Source organism: Saccostrea cucullata, unplaced genomic scaffold (assembly GCF_032062105.1).
Source record: "Saccostrea cucullata isolate Sc308-1 unplaced genomic scaffold, CSIRO_AGI_Scuc_v1 ctg2474, whole genome shotgun sequence".
NCBI classification, from domain to species: Eukaryota; Metazoa; Mollusca; class Bivalvia; order Ostreida; family Ostreidae; genus Saccostrea; species Saccostrea cuccullata.
Window position 1 is genome coordinate 97,175 of NW_026940357.1, and position 25,185 is coordinate 122,359.

The following is a 25,185-nucleotide window of genomic DNA, read 5'->3' on the forward strand; positions in this document are numbered from 1 at the left end:
CAAAATTCGAAACAGAGAATATGAAATATTTCCTCTTTGAGTCACGTGACTGTTTCTGAAGATGATTCTGTTGGAACAATGACAAATTTCCTAATTGTTTACGTCCTCTGAAGTGGAAAGACATAACATCGCAGCCGTTTAAATCCAGTTATTAACGGTACAGCATAAACCATGTAAATTAACGACTGACTTTTTGCGGGAAATAAATCTTTTCAGAAGATTTTCTGGAGAAAAAAGCAACGAAAATGGCGTCATCAAGAAATGTGAAGCAACCTCCCGGCGCAGGAATGTATGATCCTGCCAGCAAACTCCAGTCAAATACACTGAAGGTATGCTTTCTGCAAGGCAAAGTATTTGCAAACCTTTGCATTTGTATACCTGTATACTTTGACAACAATATATTGTGAATGTTTATTTTTGAGACCTATAGGTCATTAGGAGATAGTTTGTTATTGTGAAAGAACAATTTAGATTTTGCACCATTTCTTTGATGCAATATACATTTATTGCTAGTGCTTATATTAAACTTAAAAAAGTGTCAAGGAGCTTTACCATGTTTACCATTAATTTGAATAATTTCGAATTATTAACAATTTAAGTATACATGTAATTTATTTAAACATGAACCACATGTTTCTACTTCTACCACTCTGTGGCCACGATCAATCACTGATGACACTGCCACTTCGGTGCACATACCAATTTTTAAAAAGTAAAAATAGTGCTTTACTGTTTAGTGCTGTGCGATATCAGGGTTTGACACTTACTTTAAAATCATGGTTGTCAGCAGGGCTAGCCATTTCTAATTTCTACTAGCCCTGTTCATGTATTTGTTGTCCAGCAGCTGAAGGCTGATGGCCGAGTCGCGATGCGACGAGGGGGGTAGGTGTGGGAGGGAGTTTCCCCCTCCTGCTGGTGGGGGTACGGGGGGAGTCCTCCGAGAAATTTTGAAAATAGAGGTGCCAAATCCTGTATTCTGGCTGTATTTTGGGTAAAAATTATATGTCACTCTATGACTGTACCTAAGACATTTTTCTGTTTGAAAATTCACACTTCCAGATTTATAATCATTTAGGGTATTTCAAATCACCTTTTAGTTTTACATTTTGACATACAAAAATAATAATTATGATGATAAAACATGTTTGAAAATAGATTTAATAATTATTAGATACATTGTGTGAAATTGATAATTATTTTTGTTGCTCTGAGTGAGTATTTGGTAAAATTCTTAGTAGCCCTGCAGGGCAAGTTTAAAGGCATGAAGAGTAGCCCGACCTCAATTTTCAGTTGTCCTGGGCCAGCGGGCTACCGTTAGTGTCAAACCCTGGATATTACCGGTTAACCGGTGTATCCCGATTTCGTTCTGCACAATACGTATCGCGGTATTTTTTTGTGAATACCGGTGTTCGATATGCTATAAATTGTTACAAGAAGAGTTATTTGCCCCTTTCAAGGTAAAATATGGTGGCAAGCGACGTGAAGTGTGATCACAGATCAGAAACCAGAGACATGTCTCTTTCAAAAACGAAATGACGACAACTGTTATATGAAACCCCTTCATGTTAAAGCTGAAAGTATTACAATTAATTGAATTCAACAAGTTGTGCCAACAAAAAAAATTATCTCGCCGCTTGCGCCGACATAACGCGAAAATTGGAATATCAACTCGAGAATACATGTAATTTGAGTTTGTGTTTTTATTTAACCTTCACGAAAAGCAAAAAATTATTAAATATTTATATCGTGATATATTGCAATACAAAATATAATATTGCAATATATCGCGATATGATTTTTCCGTCGCGATACCCAGCACTACCGTAATTTTCGGATAATAGGTCGATACTTTTTTTCTCAGAACCGCTGGGGTCGCCCAATATACGAATTCGACCTTTCTAAGGCTCAACTTTACGAAAAATGTCCCAAAATCAATAAAATTTACGTCAATTTCAAAGCAAATCTGTGCCACTTTCATACCTTTTTTCATTATTTTACGCAGAAAAATTAATGCCCAGGTAAACAATAAAATGTTTATTCTATAGCTTTCTTACAAAATAAATTCCATTAATTATCCGTTGATGACAAAGGAAAACAACATTGCTTCATCTATTAAATAATTCCTCAACGTATTATCCATTAACATCATGCGGTATCCATCTTGTGAAGTTAGGAAGTCGCTACCGTTTACTAAAAGTAAAACCGGTATTAAAATTTAAAATACGGAAAAATTTTCAAGGTCACAACTGTAGTGTTTTTACCATTTATTAGTAGCGATAAATTGAAATAGTATATTAAATATTTTTTATTGTCTTAAGCAAAGAATTAGCAATAAATACGGGAGACAGAAATATAATTTACATTGAATTACCGGCATACAAAGATTGGCTTCTAACAGAATTTTAATTGTCTGAAAGATAAAGGAATTTACACTGTGTACACAAAGATGTAACACCTGTGTTTAGTTGATTTAAATGCCTGCGGGGCATGATTATAACAAACCCAAGTGCCGTTATAGGGTATTAGTGTTACACATCATTGAACAAACAAAGCCGTGAAATTCATGTTGACAGTCAAATTGTGAATGTACTCTCAATTAAATTTATAAATTAAACTTATTAGAGTGTTAATATGATTTCAATTCTTTACTGTTGCTTGATATATACATTCAATGGTCATTTGCGTGTGCTGGAGAAGAAAAAAAAAATGGCGGACATCGAATAATTGTCGTCCACCGGTAAATAATGCGAATAAAGTTAACAGGAATGTGTCCAAGTTGTTCTGAAATATCTAACTCGGGTATTTCCCAAATATTATAGCTGTAAAATAATAATGTATTAATTTTACGTGTTATTTATGCCTTTGATTTAACAACGGTGTGAAACTACGGAGGCATTGAACAGGCAAGTTGGAAAAAAATAAGCAGTAACACAATTCAAAGAAGTTTTAACTACTTTTTTAAAAAAAACTTTATTTAAATTCTATTAAAATACCTGTTTAATATATGTCACGGAATGCAAATTCAAAATATAGCATCTTTAGAAAACGGGAAGCAAAGCCTCGTTCTATATAGTAAGTTCGTCCTATCTTAGGATTTTTCAAAAATTAAGGCTGAAAATGAGCCTTTCGACCTATATACCCCATCGACCTATAACCCAAAAATTACGGTACTAATGTTTACAGTTCCAAAAGTGCAAGTAAAAACAACTTGATTAATTCAATCAAGTAGGTGGGCCCTGAAGACATCAAGGCTCTTAGATGTCGCTATGTCATGATAATTAACAATTATCTTTCCATAACCACTATTTTCTAAATTTGAGATTTGTTGATTTTTATTACATGTATTAGTATAAAACATGATGTGGTTGCTTTTTCCCTAAGTTTTGGAGATTGACAAAACAGAATACGGATACGCGAAAATAATTTTACAAAATACGAAGAAATCGCGGATAGAGTTTTAAGAACGGAATTTGGAAAATTAAGAACTTCTTTGCTTAAGAGTAATGTACTTTTTACATGTTTTATGTAGCACATGTGTAAAGTCCAGAAATTATTATATTTTCAAAAATCAACATTAACATATCATATTGTAGTAAAGTATATATACACATTTATCTGATGCCTGACATAGCTTGTTTATTCTCTACAGAGACACCCTAAAATGGATTTAAACAAAGCAGACCTTCTGCGGTTACTCAGCTACTTGGAAGGAGAGTTACAAGCCCGAGATGTTGTCATTGCTACAATGAAGGTATAGGAAATTACAACAATGAGCCATTCATCTCTCAAGTATCATTCAATTTCATTGATAATTATCTGAGCTGAGTATATCAACAATTTTTAAACATGAAAACACAAAATGCTGTAAAACCTAGAAAATGTGAGTTGTCAATTATTGAATTAATAAGTTATTAAGAAATTTACTTTGTTAAATGAATCTGTGGAAAAGATAGTAAAAAAAAACACACCTTGCATAATAAGCATCTATTTTAGACATGTGGGATACTTTGTATAAATCTAGAAATGTACAATATTTATTCTAATTCTAGGCTGAAAAGGCAAAGCAGCTACTGTACCAAGCAAAGTATGGAAGGTTTGGATTGGGAGATCCGTTTTCTGCATTACAAAGAGATTCGGATAACTTGAAGGATAACTCGTTTGACGAGTCCGCCATTAAGTCTATGTACGATAATCAGCTGGCACAGCTAGAGAACCTGATAGCGACACAGAGGAAAGCTCAGCTGAAGATGAGGGAGCAACTGTCAGCGGCCGAGAAACGCTATCACAAGGTCAGCTCTCCATCCCCCCACAGCCACACCCCCTAGTGTCAGGAAAAAGGCATATATTGTCTGCAATAATAGCATTTTATAAATAAAGTGGAATCAATTAAATTTGTTGTGGTCAATGTTTGTGGACTTGAAAAATTTTGTTAGTTCATGGGGAAGAATTTTGTGGGTAACTTGCTTGTATATACTACATAAATATACACATGATTCAATGATATACAAAATAATTGTCAATGTCAATGGGGATGTAGATATGTCTGTTTGTAGGTGTGTAATGATTTTATGTGGATAAGGTGTGGTGAGCCAGGTGTGTAAAATCCATGAGAAAAGAAAACATTGCCCCCCCCCATGTTGGAAAGGAAAGAGAAAGACTCAGACAGGAGGTATGGCTTAACAGGAGAACTTGCTAATATTCTACATATTGAAATATAAATCTGTTTGATAGCTTTGTCTGTGTGTTTGTAGGTGTGTAATGATTTGATAATGTCTGTGTGTTTGTAGGTGTGTAATGATTTGATAATGTCTGTGTGTTTGTAGGTGTGTAATGATTTGACAATGTCTGTCAGTTTGTAGGTGTCAATTATTGAATTAATAAGTTATTAAGAAATTTACTTTGTTAAATGAATCTGTGGAAAAGATAGTAAAAAAAAACACACCTTGCATAATTTGTCTGTGTGTTTGTAGGTGTGTAATGATTTGATAATGTCTGTGTGTTTGTAGGTGTGTGCAATGATTTGATAAGGTTTTTCCCTCAAGATATGCTGGCCCAGAAGTCAAAGAGGACTTAACTGTGTGTTGACTGTGCCAGTGTGTCATTTTGATTTGTAGACTCACGGATTCCTAATCAATTTATTTGTCATGAGTATGAATTCCTACAGCTACATTTTGATCTTTCAAATGTTGGTATATTCTTTCCGTTCCGAGTTTTTCATGCCGTTGTGACACTTGATCATCAGATTTTGTTATGTGTCATGTATTGTTTGTAGGTGTGTAATGATTTGATAATGTCTGTGTGTTTGTAGGTGTGTAATGATTTGACAATGTCTGTCAGTTTGTAGGTGTGTAATGATTTGATTCACATCCTTTTTCTGAACTTTTATGTCTAGGAGCTAATGTTGTGTGTAATGACTTGTGATTTCCAACATGTTTGTTCAGTTTGCCCTCTAATTCACTCCTTAGTTTTTGTAGGTGTGTAATGATTTGACAATGTCTTTGTTTTGAGGTTTTTGGTTTTTACAAATAAATGTACAAGATAGGTATTCTTGGTGTATGCTGAATTGCATATATGACACTTTATAAAAAGCCTGCATTTTTTTTTTAACATTTTTTAAAAAAAACAACTTAATTTTTAGATATCTATATCCAAGAAGCTATGTATATGCAATCTTGACAATGACTTGACACCTAATCCTGTCTGTTTAATCTGTAGGTGTGTGATGATTTGACAATGTCTGTGTGTTTGTAGGTGTGTCCTTTTGAAAATGATTGGAATTTGCTGAGTACAACATGGAGGACAAAGAGAAATCTATTTTAGCTATTGTGTAACAGAAACTCAGAGAGAAACAATACGTGCACACCATGAGTGGGTTCAGTGAGGTTCCAATTGAGGACAATGTAAACCAGGCCCAAGAGGAGCAGAACAATGAAGATGTTGCTGATTTCGTTATAAATCAGAACGATGAAGAAGAGGAATGTATCCATTGTCTATGCCGTCCATGTATAACATGCTCGGAGGACAAACAGAAGTAACAGAGGAGAAAGGACAAATACAAAAGATTCTGGACTAGATAGAAATGTGACCGAGATATACATGTTGGAGAAAAAATTACATTTATCACAGGAGGCCAAAAGAGCCTTGTGAGACATTGGCTACCTAACAATGATCAGCCATACAGGACATATGTGGGAGTATTGGCTGTGTTAAAAAGAGAATATTTTATTTTCATATAATTAAACTGGAATATACTTAAATATATTAGTTTAGCTATCTTATCACTTGTTCACCTAAGGTTTGTATGAAAAAAAATCAGTAACTGTACATGTGTGTTTTTTTTTGAAATATAATTTATGTTTTTCAGTCATTTTTTCTCTATAAATTATAAAAATCACTAACACAAACTAACCAACATGGGCTTTGTGTAAAAAACACTGGTTATCCGCCTACTTTTTTTTTCAGAACTTTATTTCTAAAATGTCAATGAAAGATGGACACATTATTATCTAATATGATCAAAAAAAGCATATTTTCTCAAAAAGGACTGAAAGCATAGAAAGTTGAATTTTTTTATGTTTGTCCGGGCCCCGGCCTTTAAAATTTCAATTCTAATGTAATATACACTATACACTACTAAGAGTACTAGAAGAATAATTTTTTCTTAATTGCGATATGTTCTGTTGAGTGCGATGTAAACAAATTCATTTAAAAACGCTTTGGTAAAGATATGTTTTTATTTACAGATTGAGTATGAGAAAAGTCAGAACAAGAAGTTAGAAAAGGATCTTAAGAAAACATTAGCAAGTCTGGAGGAAGAGAGAGCCAACTCCATCAAACATAAACAGGTGGCTGTCATGTTAATCAAAGAACAGAAGAAGCTGGTGGAGAAGTTAGTTAAAGACCGGGCACGGATCCAAAAGTTAGAACAGCAGCTTCAGGACGAGCAGGAGAAGACGAGTAACGTGGTGGAGGGACTGGTCATAGAGAGCAAGAAATCCCTCAAAATGGAGGCCGTCATGGAGAAACAGATGAGTGACTTCGACGTCGAGCGAGAGCAGCTCAGGGGGAAACTGGGTCGTGAGGAGGCCAAAAACCGGGAACTGTCCAACCAGCTGGAAGCGCTTCAGTATCAGTTTGATCTGCTCCAGAAACAGATGGCCCTGGAGAAAGTGACCGCTAACAAAGACAGTTTCCAGAGTATTGAGATAAAGTCAACAGTCAAGACACCTGACAAGTCAGGGAGCAATATGGCTGTCGTTAGTCCTAATGTAGGTCAACTGCCCCCCAAGGTCGGGAGGCTGAGCGAAGGAAGTCTGAAACTGAGCGATGTGAGTGACAGAAATCGTGTTGTTGAGACCGTCGTCCAAAAAGGGGGTCGATACAGTCACTCCCCAGAGAGGTCAGTGTCTGAGGGCTACAGGACAGACACCCAGGAAATGAGGGTGGCGCCAACAGAGCCGGTGTCCATAGATAGAAATACGGAGATGTACCGAGGTGGTCCCAGAATTCCCCTCCAGTCAGGTTCTACAACGGTGTTAACAGGCGGCGGGAAGGTGCTGACAGTCAATGTGGGGCACTCAAGTTCCCCTTCCTCCCCAGTCAACATGTCACCCCGTAAAATAGCGATCCCTGGGAGAGGGACCCCGCCACCCCTACCCCCCAACAAACCTAGTCTGTCATCACCGGTCACTGCCAGTCCGGTCAGCAAAGCTGTGACGCCTGTGTCCCAGGCAGGGGCCTCCCGCGGGGTTCATATACCTGTCAGTGTAGTGCATAGTTCTGGAACTGTCACCCCTACGAGGGCCCCACAAGGAGAAGGAAAGGCCGCCCCCATACGGAAGCCCACTCAGGTTTGTGTCAATGCTAAATCATGAACTTTGAACTCTCTACAACAATTTTCTTGTCATTAATGAGGTTGTATTTTTTTCTCTAAATCTGAGGGCAGTTAACAAGACTATTTAACAGGTTCTATCACAGAAAGTATACATATTTTGTGGTAAATTTTGTTTTAAGGTATGTACATTTTGAAGTTCATCAAATTTTGAGGTTTTACCTAAATTGAAAAACAGCTTGAAATGGTTTAGAATTTTACAGAAATGCAAAAGTTATAATTTGTTAGGCCTATCTCTTAAACAATGTGTAGATTTTTGTCTAATTTTACAAGTAAAGGTTGTTTTATACAATTAAAAATCAGACTTGCGACCATATGAGTAAACTTGATCTGATTAGGTATTAACAATGGAAATCTATCCAGGTTGTGTCTGCTGCCTTATAAGGGGTTGTGAAATCCAGTTTGTCATTGGCCAGGGACTGTCATGTAATCAGTTGTTCATGCTCTTGCAGTCTGTGGGTCATTTTGTGCAGTTTCAGTGTCTTTCATATATGTTGTTCAGTGAAGTCTTCAAGGTTTTAGTACTGTATTTATTTAAGGAGAATTCAGCTAGTCAGAGTTGTTTGTTTTATACCTTATATTTGTGTAGGGCAGGAAAGATTTTTATCTATTTAATCATAGCAATTCAATTATGTTTATGGCCATATTTTATCATGTTCATCTACAACTCTTCAGATATGATTTAATGAGAAACTTTTACAGAATTACATCTTGCCATTTTGACAGTCAGTCCTATCTATTTTATGTTTCAAATAGAAAGAATATATTGGGTTTTTCATAGCATGGCTTGATAAACAGAAAAAAAAATGCCTTTATATTGGGGTGGGGGTGTCATTTTGTGTACTTCTGGTTTTTACCTGTTTACTGTAGGAAACCGATAACTCTATTATTAAAGGGTATATATATTTATTTGTTTTGTACCATTCTTGACTAATGGCTTTAAATCATTTTCTCTCTTTGACTGGTTATTATATACATGATATATGTTAACTGTCAAGACACATTTTCAACTTCTGAATTGGTGTGTACAATGTCATGTACTTTATCACCATTATAGAACCATCTACACAATATATCATCCTAGTTTCCCCTTCTGCAAATATATTTTTAGATTTCAACCTTCCCTATGGCTTTTAGAACTTTTTGTTTTACTGTTTACTATACAGGACCATTTTTATATATTACAGTGTATTATGTACAATATTTTTGATGCTATATTTATTATAGTGGTATGTGATATTTTGTTCAGAAATCCATTGAGTGTCGTGATTTGTGTTTGCTGATCTTTAATAATACACAAAAATTTGACTTGTATTTTTTTTCTACACTGAGTGGCACAAGTTTTTGAATGAAGAAATGATTTCAATTTTGCAGGGAAAATGTGCATTTACAAAAGACAAGCTTGAAATTGTCTCCCTTTGGTATAATTTTAATACAGTTGCCAATGTTTACCTTTTACCTGTTTTATGTTAATATGAAATTAAACAAAAAATATTTAAATTTGATTATTTCTAATTAATATTGATTAAATGGTTAACACAAATAGCAAAGAAATGAATTTAGATAGGGTTTATGATTATGTATGTTTGATTATCATTATAATGTGCTGATCAAATCTTTTTGGTAAATAATTCCCAAAATCTCAGAACTAAAAAACTTAAGGCATCTTATCAATTTGAAATACTTAATTCCCTACATTTGTTCGGTGCAATACAATGAAAGGTTCAGACAATTTTAGGCTTGACTCTGGTGATACGGACTGCCAAAATTTTGCCATCATGCATTTGCCGTGTTTTCACGATGTCTGTCTTGCCAATTTCTGTCACATTGAAAGGCCATCACACAGTGATCATGGTTATTAGGTGTTTAACTGTAAACAATGTATAAGCTTTACTGCCAACTGTTCATTGTATTGTTTTATGTCAATAAAATTTCTGTTCTTCATTGCCTGCCTTTGCTGTTTGAATTCTTTGAAAAAAGTTTTGAAAGGATTGGAACGAATTAATGTTTTTTATAAATTCTACAGATACTAGTCATGCTTGTCAGCAAACATTTCCCAGTTTTTATTTTGACAACAAAAATTTTATAGCCCAGCTTTGTGTGTTTATTACCTTGTTTTATCCCATTCTTTTATCCTAAAGTTTTCTTATGTATATAAGTTATCATTTGTTTGTTTGCTTGTTTATTCCAAATCGCAACTGTTTTGTATTAAGTTCAGAAATTTCCTTTTATTACACACCTAGTTTTTATTTGTGTGAACTTTTTTACCGTTTGTTTATTTTGTCTTTTCTTTCCTTTCATGTTTTCTTCCTCATGTTTGGCATTTCTTACATTTGTTTTTAGTTTATGTATATCGAACAGGAAGTTTATCTATCAAATTCAGGAAAAAAATACATGTACCTGTTGATAAAATAACTTCACGGTGAAGTACTGCAGATGAATTCAGACTGTAATGTTTGATGCTTGGTGGCATAAATGGCATTTGTTTATAACTGACAACAACAAAAAAGAAATGCAGATATATATGTGGGTGATATTAACTGAAAAAATCTTTTATAAGGATTTCATCTTGAAAAGAATTTGTTATATAAAGTTCACTGTTGGCACATGCCCTAAGAATTCAGACTGAACTATAAGAAGACATTTTGGTCAGGAACAGTTCTAAAATCTGAAGACAAAATCAATTCCTTTAGTGTAACTGTATACCACAGCATGAAAGAAATTTTGACGAACAAATGCTAAAAAAAATCTGGTTCATGAAAAGCTTCGAACTACTGTATACAGGGTTAATTTCGCCCCATCATATTTTCGGCTTTTTGCACCTGCGAACAATTATGCCCCGTTTTAAATTTGCCCAGTCATAGTTCTGTTTAAGAAATTATACTGTGTTTTTTTTAATTCGCCCCATTTTAAATTCGCCCAATCATGAAGAGAGCAAAAGGGATGAAAATTAAACGGGGGGCAAATATTTCCCTGTATACAGTATTAATTTTATGAGTCAGGAGATTTCTCATAGACCAGGGTGAGATTTTCAGTTGCATCATGGTTGCATGTACAATCGTAAAGATACTGGTATATTGAACTAGTGATTTACTCTGTATGATCTGACTTTGACTCAATGCATGTTGTTTTTTGTGACAGACTTTTACATTCTATTCCCTTCAGTAAGGTGAGACCATAGAAATATAATTACGTGTTGTCTGTCTGTATCAGTTTCTTACATGTAGCAGTACATCTGTTATGTATTATGTCTTTGAAGCTTCATTTAACAATGTCTCTTTCTGTCTTTTGTTTGCATTTTTTGAATTTTTTTGACAAATGAATGTAGATGTGAAATGTGAATGTGAAACATTTTCAGTTTGTGTTATGCCAGTATTTGACTTCATTTTTTTCCATGAGTACATGTATTTTTGTTTGAGGTAATTTCAGTTCATTGATGAAGCATGTTTTGTTATCATGGTACATTTTGGTTTTAAAACCTCCTATTCTTATACAGGTTTTGTTACAATATATGATTTTCAGATTCTTTGTGTTCTGTTCTGCAAAGCGTTTCCTTTCTTTTACCTCAAGTTTGCTATTTCATGATAACGGCACATGAAAATGATGAATTTCTATCCTGATTTTACGATATTTACCAATTTACCAATGCATGTTTAAGTATGCCTGTGTGCTTATTAACTTCTGCATGTGCATGCTTTATTTTACAGTCCCAGGTGAACAACAATACTGACTCCGCCCCAAATGGTCACATGACTTTGACTGACTCCTCTGAATCATCCAATGAGGCTTTAGAATTCCTCGGACCAGAAATGGCCGACCTTCAGAACCTACTAACTTCTATCATGGCAGGTAATGTATGGTTGTCATGCCACTGTGTGCAGACAGGGTATGGCAGACCAAAACAAAATATAAATCAAAGAAGTGCATATATGTATTATTTATGTATTGAGATGTAAATTAGAAACTGTCATTTGGGCTTTAGGGATAAGAACTTAATTGGTACATATATTTGATTTAGAGTGGGTCAGATAGATACATGTAACTGGAATAACAAGATGAAATAATTAAAGTAGTACATGTAATTTACCAGAAAATGGAGTATTATCTTGCAGAGGAGGAAAAAATTCAGTAGTTTGTAACTCTGAATTGCTTTACCTATTGTCAGTATTTTATTATGACTGATTAACAGGACTGGGGTCTACATCAGATAGCGTTGGTATGACACTATACCCACAGTAGCCGCTAAGTTCCTACACAAATATTGAAGATATGGCTGCCCTAGGCTTAATCTATGGATGTCATATTAGGCTCTACTATTGCAGGCTTATTTTGTAGATCACACATCTATTTATGGCTTACTTCAAATCCCAAACATAGACCTGAAATGCATGTACATGTGAGACAAGAATTCTTATTTAAGTGTTACAGTAGAACTTAACTTCTTTTCCATTCTATTTGGTATTTTTCCCATTTTTTTATCAATACAAACAAATAGAAGGAGGGAAAAGCACACAAATACGTACCTTTTAAATTATGTCCATTAAATCTACAGTAACTTATACCAAATATGCACATTGACAAGTTTTTAGATGGCTTTGAGTAATGTGTCAACCACAGTGATTATTAAATTGTACGTATGTTTATCAGATATAGATGGTAATGAATACTTGGCCTTTGTGTGTAAGATTTCCAGCACTATAGCTCTGTAACAATGATTGGTACATGTAGCTGATAATGACCAGGCCTTGTTGAATTTTAGATTGTAGGGACACTGCTGTCTGAGTTTAACTGTAAGTGACCTTCACCTTGCACACCATATCAAGGTCATCACCAGGTTAATGTCACCAATAATGCAGTTATCTCACCCTAGTTACCATAGTAACACTGACCCGGGGTCTGGTAGGGACATGTTCTGGGCCCTAATTCTGCCAAACCCCTCTGGATCCTGTAAAGATGATTACTTTCAAAATGTGTGATGTGACCTTCCCCCCTTCTCCCTCTCCCTTTATCTATAAGTGTGTGACAGCTGTAGAGTTGACTAGGAGCTTGAAATTCTTTTTCCTGCTTCTGCATCCTGTTTTCAAGCAGCAGAGCTTTATTATATAGTGTAAAACACTTAGGAGACTATGTGTACTGTAGTACTTTAACTAAATACATTATTGTCCATTGACTTTTGTTAAAAGCTAATTAACCTCAACCCACTACTGAAAAATTTTACCAAAGAACTCTTTGAGATGTAAGAATCATTATTTAGAATTAAAAAGTCAGAGTTTATTAATGTTTTTTTTAGCTAATTTGTTATCACTGATTTTCCTTTTCTCTTTAATAATAACCAGTAAACAAATTGTGCATTAAGTTGTTCCAGTTTTTTTTGCATGTTTTGTTGATATTCAGAACACATGCATGCTGAGCATTCGAGCTTTATTTTTCATCACACTTTGCAAATTTTAAGGAAATTCATTTTTTCGTAAATTCCTTTTCCATGTATTATAAGAGTGCATTTATCTTTTTAAAAATCACTTTAAGCAATCAGTTAGTATTCAAGTTTTTGTGATTTTGTTTCAGTGCATTTTTTTGCTACATTTAATTCTGTTTAAATGATTGCCTAGTGTTAAATATTTATAAAATCATTCATCATTTATGTTTTTGTTTGTAATTTGTTTGCCTTCAACTGAGTTTACTTTTGTCAGAAAATGACCCATCTAATTAAAAAGTTTTACATGCCATTGTTTCTACTGACAGATTCGGATAATTCACTACATTTAGACGGATCTCCCGCGCTCTCAGCTGATGTGCTTAACTCCCCCGTTCATAGATTTGCTGCCGACGGAAATTTCACCTCATTACAGAAACTCATTATTGACTCTCAGGCTGATGTTAACCTCCCGATAAAAGACGGATCCACCCCACTCATTTTAGCTGCTAAGTATGGTCACGAAGGTCAGTCAAAATTAAAGTGAAGAACAAAGTATGTTCACTTACAAGTAGCAGCAGTATATAAGAAATATTTCCTACATTGCGATTGGGTATTGAAAAGTCACATGAAAGTTAATCCGACTATGCTTTACTTGCATTTGTCAATATTTATATGAGCTAAGAAATATTCTCTTCTCATTCAATCATGGCCAATATTGGAGAGGATGATACATTTTGGCCGTGGTTTGCGACAATGCTGAAATATCAGCTGTAAGATATTAACACTGATTATAGATTGTGTGAAATATTAGCTGTACAGTAAGATATTTATGCTGATTATAGATTGTGTGAGACTGCTGTTAGATAATGGAGCCAGTGTGTCGACATACAGTGATAGTAACTACATGGCGACACACGCCGCCTCAGCCAACGGACATGACAGGTAAATATTGTCTGAGATGAAAGTCTTAGCATAATTGCTCATGGAACACTTTTTACTTATTATAACATGTGTTATATTTACTTTAATAACATGTATGTGAGACTAACTGTGGGTTTCCACGGATGTGTATGAATATAAAGTATAATTATGTATCTCAATTACAATAAAGCATTTTATGATCCATTGACTTACCTGTAACCAAGCTTTAGAGTAGTTTATTTGTTAGCTGTGTTGTAAAACATCAATATTTGTTTAATCACACAGTTGTTTAAAGCTGTTGTTGGAGAGAGGAGGGAACCCTAACACGGGAGATTGGCAGAATTGGACCCCCCTACACCTGGCCGCCACCCACGGGCACACTCACTGCTGTCAACTATTGCTAGACCACGGGGCAAGGCTCAATGTGTGCTCAGCAGTAAGTCAGTGTTCAATCATTTATCATACAATCACTGCTGTACAATTGGTTACATTTAGCTCTGGTTGCAGTCGGACTTCTAAGATTAGACCACTCTTAATTAAGTTACTTGAGTTTAACAAGGATCAAAGTCAGAAAGTCTATTTTCAGTCTCATTTTTCTTTAATTTGAAGATGAATTTGCCAAATCAAGCAAACCACAAGGTTTGATGATATAAAGGGCTATGTCTTATTGAATAAATATCAAATAAACGAAACTCATATGTAAGATATTTTTTCAACAACCATTAGAATCTGTTACACAAAGGCTTCTTGTTTTATTTTTACAGACTACCTGGACCCCTCTACACAGTGTGGTACATGCCGACCAATCAGAATGTCTGGAATTTTTACTGGACTACCACTCTCGGTTACCACAGCAACCAGGTCATGTGACTACACAGGAACTTGTGGACATTTCTGACAATGATGGCTGGACTGTTAGTCATGTAGCGGCTTCCAAAAACTCTACAGTAAGAAAGATAAAACAAATGTATTAAATTAAGAAACTTTTTATGCTAAATGATGGCTTGTACAAAATTAAAAACATTCCTTATATTAACAAATTTTGGAAAATCATCCCTCCGTATATCGTTATACTTTTATTAAATATGACGATAAGTTGCTAGTTTTTAATACACAGTTGGGGAAAAAACACAGCGAATGTAAATATTTCAATAAGGCTGCAGCAAAATTTTGACCAAAATCTTTAATTGATTGTAAAATTTTCAATGAAGTTAAATGATGTGGTTTTTTTCCTAGGATTGTCTGTCAATCATAAGTAAGTACTGCAATATAGATGTCAAGAAGACTGACAGATGGGGGCGGAGCTTAATAGATGTAGCCACACCCATTTGCAATCAATTTCTGTCTCAGTTAGGTATGTGTAAGACCTGCATAAACAGTAATATGTTTGAAATACTCAAAAGTAACAAGAGTTATGCTTCATTTTAAAAATCTGTATTCTGTTGTGAATAATAAATAACTGCTTTGTTTTAAAACTCTGGGAGACTAACAATAATGATTAAATTCTGTCTGAATCACAGGTAGCTCCTGTATACACGTGCCCGTGGCAATTGAGCTGAGTTACGCTCGTCTGTCAGGGGTAGATAACTCCAGTAACATTTCTGGTCAGTCGTTTGTGGTGGGGGCGGTACAGATAACCTCGGCCACGGGTTGGATGGAGTTGGAGGGCGTGTTACAGGCGGTGCTGTCTAACTTCCTCAGCCAGCTGGACACCGGAATCCGAACCAAGAAAACCAGCAGACTGGATCCGGAGATAACTAGTGATAACCAGTATAGTCTAGGTCTGGGGCTCAAGGCAATACAGCACTACTCTATAGGTATATAAAGCTGAGAGGAATTATATGAGAATTCCTGTCATTAAAACTAGTTGGTATTTGAATTAGTCTCTCTGTTGTTTTCAGGTTCCTATCACTGGGTGGCTGGATTACACTCCGTGGACAATCTCCCCTACGACATTTTGTGCAATAACCAATCTCAGACCATCAACATAGTACTAGAAGGTAAGGTCACTGTTTTTGAGGGGGTCCTGAGTCTCACTATTGTTTTAGATTTTGTGTGACAATGCTCCAAGTTGCGACTAAAACGGTCGCATTTGCGACCAAAAAATTGGTTTTGCGACTAGAAATTAAAACTAAGTCACATTTTTGCGACTGAGAAAATTTGGGCTGGCAACCTCCATCTTTTTAGCTCTACTGGTCAGAGACCAGAAGAGCTTATGCGATAGTAATGCGTCCGGCGTCCGTCCGTCTGTCTGTCTAGCTGTCTGTCTGTCCGTCTTCTGTCCGTCTGTCTGTAAACAATTTTTCAAAACGCTACTCCTCCTACAATTTTAGTCTGATTTCAATATAACTTGGCACACAAGTAGACTACACTAAGATACATAGAATAGTGCATGGGTTTTTAATTTCAATGAACGGTGTTGCCATGGTTACTAAAAATAGAATTTTCTGTGAAATTCCTTTAAAACGCTACTCCTTCCACAGTTTTGGTCTGATTTCAATATACTTTGGCACACAAGTAGACTACACTAAGATACATAGAATAGTGCATCGGTTTTTGATTTCGATGAACGGTGTTGCCATGGTTACTAAAAATAGAATTTTCTGTGAAATTCCTTTAAAACGCTACTCCTTCCACAGTTTTGGTCTGATTTCAATATAACTTGGCACACAAGTAGACTACACTAAGATACATAGAATAGTGCATCGGTTTTTGATTTCGATGAACGGTGTTGCCATGGTTACTAAAAATAGAATTTTCTGTGAAATTCCTTTAAAACGCTACTCCTTCTGCAGTTTTGGTCTGATTTCAATATAACTTGGCACACAAGTAGGCTACACTAAGATACATAGAATAGTGCATCGGTTTTTAATTTAGATGAACGGTGTTGCCATGGTTACTATAAATAGAATTTTCTGTGAAATTCCTTAAAAACGCTACTCCTTCTACAGTTCTAGTTTGATTTCAATATAACTTGGCACACAAGTAGACTACACTAAGATACATAGAATAGTGCATCGGTTTTTAATTTCGATGAACGATGTTGCCATGGTTACTAAAAATAGAATTTTCTGTGAAATTCCTTAAAAACGCTACTTCTTCTACAGTTTTGGTCTGATTTCAATATAACTTGGCACACAAGTAGACTACACTAAGATACATAGAATAGTGCATCGGTTTTTAATTTCGATGAACGATGTTGCCATGGTTACTAAAAATAGAATTTTCTGTGAAATTCTTTAAAAACCTACTCCTTCTACAGTTTTGGTCTGATTTCAGTATAACTTGGCACACAAGTAGACTACCCTAAGATACATAGAATAGTGCATCGGTTTCTGATTTCGATGAACGGTGTTACCATGGTTACTAAAAATAGAATTTTCTGTGAAATTCCTTAAAAACGCTACTCCTTCTACAGTTCCAGTTTGATTTCAAAATAAGTTGGCACACAAGTAGACTACACAAAGATACATAAAATAGTGCAATGGTTTTTGATAAGTACATACCAGTAGAGCTACAGTCTCGACAGAGACTTCTGGTTATGATCGGGATCGAGATTTACGTTTTCAAGATTCTCTATCAAGACAATGTTTGAAGATATAAACTTTAACACACATTACAAAGCGTCATATGGACTTGGATCATGTAATGTTATGACAGCATGCTGTAATAGTAAAGTTTGATAGAACCAGAAACGTACATACATAACGTCTCTGAGAGAGGGCATCCAAACGTCGTAAACTTTTTAGAGTTTCTCTGACCTGGTTATGAAAGTATTTGGTCAATGGCTTCCATATCACAATTAATTAAGTGTTTTGGCGGCATTGATAACGACTGTGTTATGGGTAAGATACTTAGTAGTAAGTAAACAGGTAAACATGATAAACAACTGTCTCAACAACTGTCAAAGTTTTATTTTCTTTTGATTAAATTTAATTCTAGGATCAGATTACATGTGTTCTTCTGTGTACCATACAAAGGGTGGTTGTATTTAATAAAAATATATCCTTCAACTAGCAAAAGATTTCTAGTCACAGTAATTAATAATCTTTGATTTAATAAAAACATAACACATGTGGATGTTAGTTCATTGTTTTAATTGTGTTATTCACGTTTTCATCATGGCGAATGAAAAATTTGTTAATGGCGACCAGAAATTCTGAAATGGCGACCAAAAAAGTTTTAGGTCGCCATTTAGCGACCTAAAAGTAAGTGCGACTTGGAGCACTGTGTGACTGTGTAGAGTCATTCTTATCTGTACAATTTTTATTAGCAGTGATTCATCTTCAGTTTGAACAACTCAGATGATCTATAGACAGTGTCCTGTTATGTAATGCACCATTTTATTTGTATATCCATTTCTTTTAAAATATACATAGATAGTTATACATGTAATAAGTTTTTTCATTACAGGTAACCTAGAGACCGTGTCCTGTGATGTATTGTTACCTGTCCCTGTTCTACAGAACTACCTCAGACTGGTAAGTAGATGCTAGGAAATAAGCAAGTGTTTACAAGGTCCATTATTTTAAATAGAACTTATATTACTCCTTTTACTTTTATTTTTGCTCACCTGAAAGGAAAATACTTAATTTATGTATATATTAATTAGGGATGTCAACGAATATTCGAATATTCGAATATTCATTCAATGAGTTGATATTCGAATATAAAATTATGATTCGAATATTCGGATTTTAAGTATACAAGCATCAAAAAGAAAAAAAAATGGCAAAAACGGAAGCTTTATCAGAAATTGAATCAAATTCTTATTCTTGACCAACAATAAGATTTAATTTAAAACAAAATTAAAAGACACTCCTTTTGAATTACCTTAAAGGTGTGAAGAGTGTGTTTATTAAAACAATACAAATTATTCATTTGATCATTTAATTAGAGGTATAACAGTGTCCAGTACTTAGAATTAGTTTGTATTGTTGAAAGGACACATTTTTTAAGTAACACACATGGATCCCTTGTTTATGTATACATCATTTAAAATCATTATCAGGAAACTAATTAAAGTAATTGCTTTTAATGTTTGTCCATTAGATAATTGTTCTGCGTGGTATAAATCTGTAGGTTTATCAGTGTACACTTTGGTAAGACGATTAATTAATCAGAAGCTTTTTAAAAGAATCTTTTGAATATTTGGGGGAAAATTTTTTTAATCATATTTTGGATGTAAACTCTTCATATATTCTGTAAAATATTTTAAGAATATAATTACAGTGCATTTACAAAACTCTACATGAAATTTTATCAAAAAAATAATGACATAAAACGTGTATTGCTTGACAAAAGAGTGAAGATATATACATATTACATGTTAATGCAAGATGTATTTATTTTATCGAATATTCGAATATATTCGAATACTACTATCGAATATTCGAATATCAATTATTGACAATTTTGACATCCCTAATATTAATTGTTTGTCAATAAGAGATGTACATGTATCTCTCTTTACCAGCTGGAACATTATAAAAGTGTTGTGTTCTATGGACCAGAGTCAACGGGTAAAACCTACCTGGCTCACAGGATGGCTCACTTTGTCGCGGTAAGTGATTAAGCTGACATAATGACTCACTTTGTCGCGGTAAGTGATTTAGTCTATATAATGACTCACTTTGTCATGATACATAATTTACTCTATATAATGGCTCACTTTGTCGCGGTAAGTGATTTAGTCTATATAATGACTCACTTTGTCGCAGTAAGTGATTTAGTCTATATAATGACTCACTTTGTCGCAGTAAGTGATTTAGTCTATATAATGACTCACTTTGTCGCAGTAAGTGATTTAGTCTATATAATGACTCACTTTGTCGCAGTAAGTGATTTAGTCTATATAATGACTCACTTTGTCGCGGTAAGTGATTTAGTCTATATAATGACTCACTTTGTCGCAGTAAGTGATTTAGTCTATATAATGACTCACTTTGTCGCGGTAAGTGATTTAGTCTATATAATGGCTCACTTTGTCGCAGTAAGTGATTTAGTCTATATAATGACTCACTTTGTCGCGGTAAGTGATTTAGTCTATATAATGACCAGACCTGCCAAGTGACCCGCATTCGGTGGGTCACACCCGCAAAACTGACCTCTCACCCCCCACTCGTAATGACCCGCGGCGGGTCATCATTTTCACCCGCAAAATCGATTGTCCCCATTTTTTCACCCAATTTTCGGTAAATAATCCAAAGAGAGATAACTCTAATTTATTTTAAATTTTCGACACCAGACGGCGCCTTTGATAATGGAAACGGAAGTGTAAACAAGACCATGAATAATGCCAGCGGCTATGTTTTTTTAACGATGTATGAGCTGTGATCATCAGAAAACAGGTAATTATTTTGATAAAGAGTTCACAATCAGTTTGAAAAATGTCTTCGGTAAGGAAACGATCGATGTCTGGGCCATGTACACTGACTCCTACTAAACGTAAAAAATACAGTTGTAAATACCAAAGTACATGGGAAAAAGAATTCCAATGGATTCAACGGTGCAATCTAGGAGAAGATTGGGCTTATTGCAAGCTCTGTCAGATTAATTTTTCAATTGCTTCTGGTGCATTGTACGATGTGAAACGCCATGCAACTAGGTCAATTCATGTGAAAGCAGAAGAGGCATCAAAATCTTCAAAGAGTATTGTTAGCTTTGTTGAGAACAAGACGTCTTCTAAAGTTATTCTGGCTGAAACTCTGTTTAGTAATTTTGTAGCAGAGCATAACCTATCATTTGCAGTAGCTGACCATTTCACAAAACTTGTTCCAAGAATGTTTTCAGATAGTCAAATTGCCTCCAATTTTGCTTGTGGTCGCACCAAATGTACTCAAATTGTGAAAAGGGCAATTGCACCAGATTATGAAAAAACTGTTGTAGAAATATGTAAAAATCAACATTTTTCTGTCTTATGTGATGAGAGTAATGACCGGGGCTCAGAGAAATGTTTTGTTATACTAGTAAGAGCATTCAAAGAGTCAACCAAAGAAGTCAGAACTTTATTCCTAGACATGCCCATTGTAAATCAAGGCAATGCTGATAATTTATTTAAAGCCATGAATGAATGTTTCAGATGAATTAATTTTCAAATATTTATGAATTTTATCAACATATAAAATATTTTACAATCAATTGTATGAATTTACAATTATTTATTTTTATGGTACCCTAAAAAATATTTTTGTTTTATTTTTCAGGAAAAGGGAAATCCCTTGGTCAAATGTAGTGAGCTTTGTCAGTGATAACTGCAGTGTGATGAAAGGTCGTAGAAATTCTGTGCTCTCAAGAATTCAAGAACAACAACCTCATGTATTAGATATCGGATGTATTTGCCATTTGGCAAACCTGTGCTGCCAAGCAGGAGTTAAGCAGATACCAATCCCAATTGATGATATTTTGGTGGACATTTTTTTCCATTTTCATCGTAGGTAAGATTGCATTATTTATCATCTTACAATTTATAATATAATAACCTATATTGAGTTTTCCAATTAATTCATTGTATTTATCATCTCATATTCATATCTCCAGTGCCAAGAGGAAGGAAATATTCAATCAGGAATTTGTACAGTTCTGCGAGATTGAACCTATGAAGATTTTGAAGCATGTTACAACAAGGTGGCTGTCATTAGAGCGTGTGGTGAAAAGAACTCTTGATCTGTGGCCTGCCCTGTCCAGCTATTTTAACAGTCACGATGAGGCAGATAAGGAAGGAAAAGTGCAGAAGCTTGCAGGACATCTTGCAAATCCAGAAGTGAAACTGTACTTCTACTTTCTACAATTCATCCTAGAACCAATGAATGAGTTTAATTTATCCTGCCAGGTAAATATAAAGCTATGTCTTCATGTATTTATGTAATTATTTTTAATCAAAGCCTCCATATGAGTTAGTAATAATCATTTATGATCATATTTTTAAAGGCAGATGCTGTTAAAATTGGTTTGTTGACGGAACAAATGAAGAGGCTCTTGAAAAAGTTTTTGACCAAATTCACAAAAGTGGCAGTCATTCAGAAATACTTACAAGTAAAGGACATCCCTTACTCCAACAGGGAAAGTCAACATGATGATGAATTGCTTGCTATTGGTAGAGATGCAAGAGTGTACCTGGATGAAGTTGATGAAATGCTTGCCCCTTCATCCAGATCAAGATTTTTTAGGTAATTATGAGTACATGTAGTTAAGCAAGTGATTTGATTTTAATTAACTATTTAATAAACAAAATATGAATGCACTGTTTATTATTTTTTTATTCACAGATCAGTCAGAAATTTCTACGTGGCAGTAACAGACAAAATGTTGAAGAAATTTCCTTTTGATGATCCGACTATTACCAACATGGCCTTCCTCAACCCAGATAATAGAGCCAGTGTTACATCTGATACTGGTAAGTTTATAGAGCATTAGTTTATAAGAAAATACTTTATTCATTTAAACATTATACAAATAAACATGTGAAAATTATTTTACTACATTTCAGTTGTTCACCTATGCAAGAGGTTTAATGTCCTAAAAGAAGAAGAGTATCAACAGCTTACAGATGAGTTCATGGACTTTCAACTTTTGGCAGATGATGAACTGCCAGATAGATCATCAGTGGAGAGCTATTGGGGTGAAATAGCTCAAATGCAGGACATATTCACAAAACAAAAAAGATTTCCTTGTTTGAGCAAACTTGCTTTAATGTGTATTGTAATCCCCATCTCTAATGCAGATTCTGAGAGAATGTTCTCCATAATGAGAAAAATTGTCACAGAATGCAGATCTGAACTCAAAAATGACACAGTTTGCTCATTGCTATGTACAAAACAGAACAAAGACCATGACTGTTATGAATACTTTCCATCTGAAAGTGTGCTTAAAGCAGCAAAACTGGCATGTAAAGATTATAATTTAAGCCTGAAATAAAATGTAATGAATACATGTGTGTGTTTACATCGATGTCTAAAAATTTGGGGACTATATTGTTACTCAACCCTCGAAAAATGTCGTCACGCGCTATGACCCAACATTTCATTTCTGAATGTTGGGTCATGACCCCCCACAGCATCAATTTTGGTTGGCAGGTCTGAATGACTCACTTTGTCGCGGTAAGTGATTTAGTAGACAGGATGGCTCACTTTGTCGCAGTAAGTGATTTAGTCTATATAATGACTCACTTTGTCGCAGTAAGTGATTTAGCCAGTAAATAGAGTCCACTGCTTCTCTTATCTGATTTAGTCTATATAATGACTCACTTTGTCGCAGTAAGTGATTTAGTCTATATAATGACTCACTTTGTCGCAGTAAGTGATTTAGTCTATATAATGACTCACTTTGTCGCAGTAAGTGATTTAGTCTATATAATGTCTCACTTTGTCGCAGTAAGTGATTTAGTCTATATAATGACTCACTTTGTCGCGGTAAGTGATTTAGTCTATATAATGACTCACTTTGTCGCGGTAAGTGATTTAGCTGACAGGATGGCTCACTTTGTCGCGGTAAGTGATTTAGCTGACATAATGACTCACTTTGTCGCGGTAAGTGATTTAGCTCGCGGTAAGTGATTTAGCTGACATAATGACTCACTTTGTCGCGGTAAGTGATTTAGCTGACATAATGACTCACTTTGTCGCGGTAAGTGATTTAGTCTATATAATGACTCACTTTGTCGCGGTAAGTGATTTAGTCTATATAATGGCTCACTTTGTCGCGGTAAGTGATTTAGTAGACAGGATGGCTCACTTTGTCGCAGTAAGTGATTTAGTCTATATAATGGCTCACTTTGTCGCAGTAAGTGATTTAGTCTATATAATGACTCACTTTGTCGCAGTAAGTGATTTAGTCTATATAATGACTCACTTTGTCGCGGTAAGTGATTTAGTCTATATAATGGCTCACTTTGTCGCAGTAAGTGATTTAGTAGACAGGATGGCTCACTTTGTCGCAGTAAGTGATTTAGTCTATATAATGGCTCACTTTGTCGCAGTAAGTGATTTAGTCTATATAATGACTCACTTTGTCGCGGTAAGTGATTTAGTCTATATAATGACTCACTTTGTCGCGGTAAGTGATTTAGTCTATATAATGACTCACTTTGTCGCGGTAAGTGATTTAGTCTATATAATGACTCACTTTGTCGCAGTAAGTGATTTAGTAGACAGGATGGCTCACTTTGTCGCGGTAAGTGATTTAGTCTATATAATGACTCACTTTGTCGCAGTAAGTGATTTAGTCTATATAATGACTCACTTTGTCGCAGTAAGTGATTTAGTAGACAGGATGGCTCACTTTGTCGCGGTAAGTGATTTAGCTGACCCCGCTTTAATCTCACCGCCAGTAAGCCCCGCCTCTTGTATATTCCAATACAGTAATGGTATTGTGGATCGATCATTGTTGTTCATGCGACGATGCGGACATGTACACTATACATGTAAACAGTGATATAATGGGGAACATTGATTAATTTTCTAAAATTCCACTGTACATTCGACGTAGATTTAAATGTACATGAATAATTGATTTCCTTGATTTCTCGATCCCGAGAAATTCAAACTAAATTAACAGCGAGTTATAAGGCATTTATTAGGTCACCTGAGTAAACTCAGGTGACCTATTGCTATCACTTTTCGTCCGTCGTCGTTCGTCGTGCGTTAACATTTGAACATTTTCAGCTTCTTCTCAGAATCCACTGAACCAATTTCAACCAAATTTGGCATATAGCATCTATGGGTAAAGGGGAACAAAAATTGTGAATTTCATGGTCCATGCCCCCCCCCCCCCCCCTGGGGCCTGGGGGTGGGGCAAAAAACACTAAAATTAGTGCAATCTTTAAAAATCTTCTTCTTTACTCCTGGACATTAAGCAGTCAAACTGTTTGCATGATTGTAATCAACATTGAGTCCTCTACCAAAATTGTGAAATTCATGGCCCCGGGGTCATGGGTTCTAGTGCTAGGGCGGGGCCAAAT

At 35.1% G+C, this 25,185-nt stretch overlaps 1 protein-coding gene across 1 annotated transcript; it reads left to right on the plus strand.

The window, feature by feature from the left end:
* The first annotated feature begins 50 nt into the window (after nt 1-50).
* On the plus strand, nt 51-23,157 carry LOC134255171 (cortactin-binding protein 2-like). Its single transcript, XM_062737669.1, has 22 exons — nt 51-329; nt 3,650-3,751; nt 4,050-4,289; nt 4,824-4,843; nt 6,039-6,129; nt 6,744-7,850; nt 11,599-11,740; nt 12,081-12,107; nt 13,634-13,831; nt 14,150-14,249; nt 14,514-14,664; nt 14,993-15,175; nt 15,465-15,582; nt 15,749-16,045; nt 16,130-16,228; nt 18,642-18,709; nt 19,705-19,791; nt 21,434-21,474; nt 21,768-22,059; nt 22,158-22,396; nt 22,496-22,623; nt 22,717-23,157. Exons 1-22 carry the CDS (start codon nt 246-248, stop codon nt 23,142-23,144), a joined length of 4,242 nt encoding a protein of 1,413 aa, XP_062593653.1. The 5' UTR covers nt 51-245; the 3' UTR covers nt 23,145-23,157.
* The last annotated feature ends 2,028 nt before the right edge of the window (nt 23,158-25,185 follow it).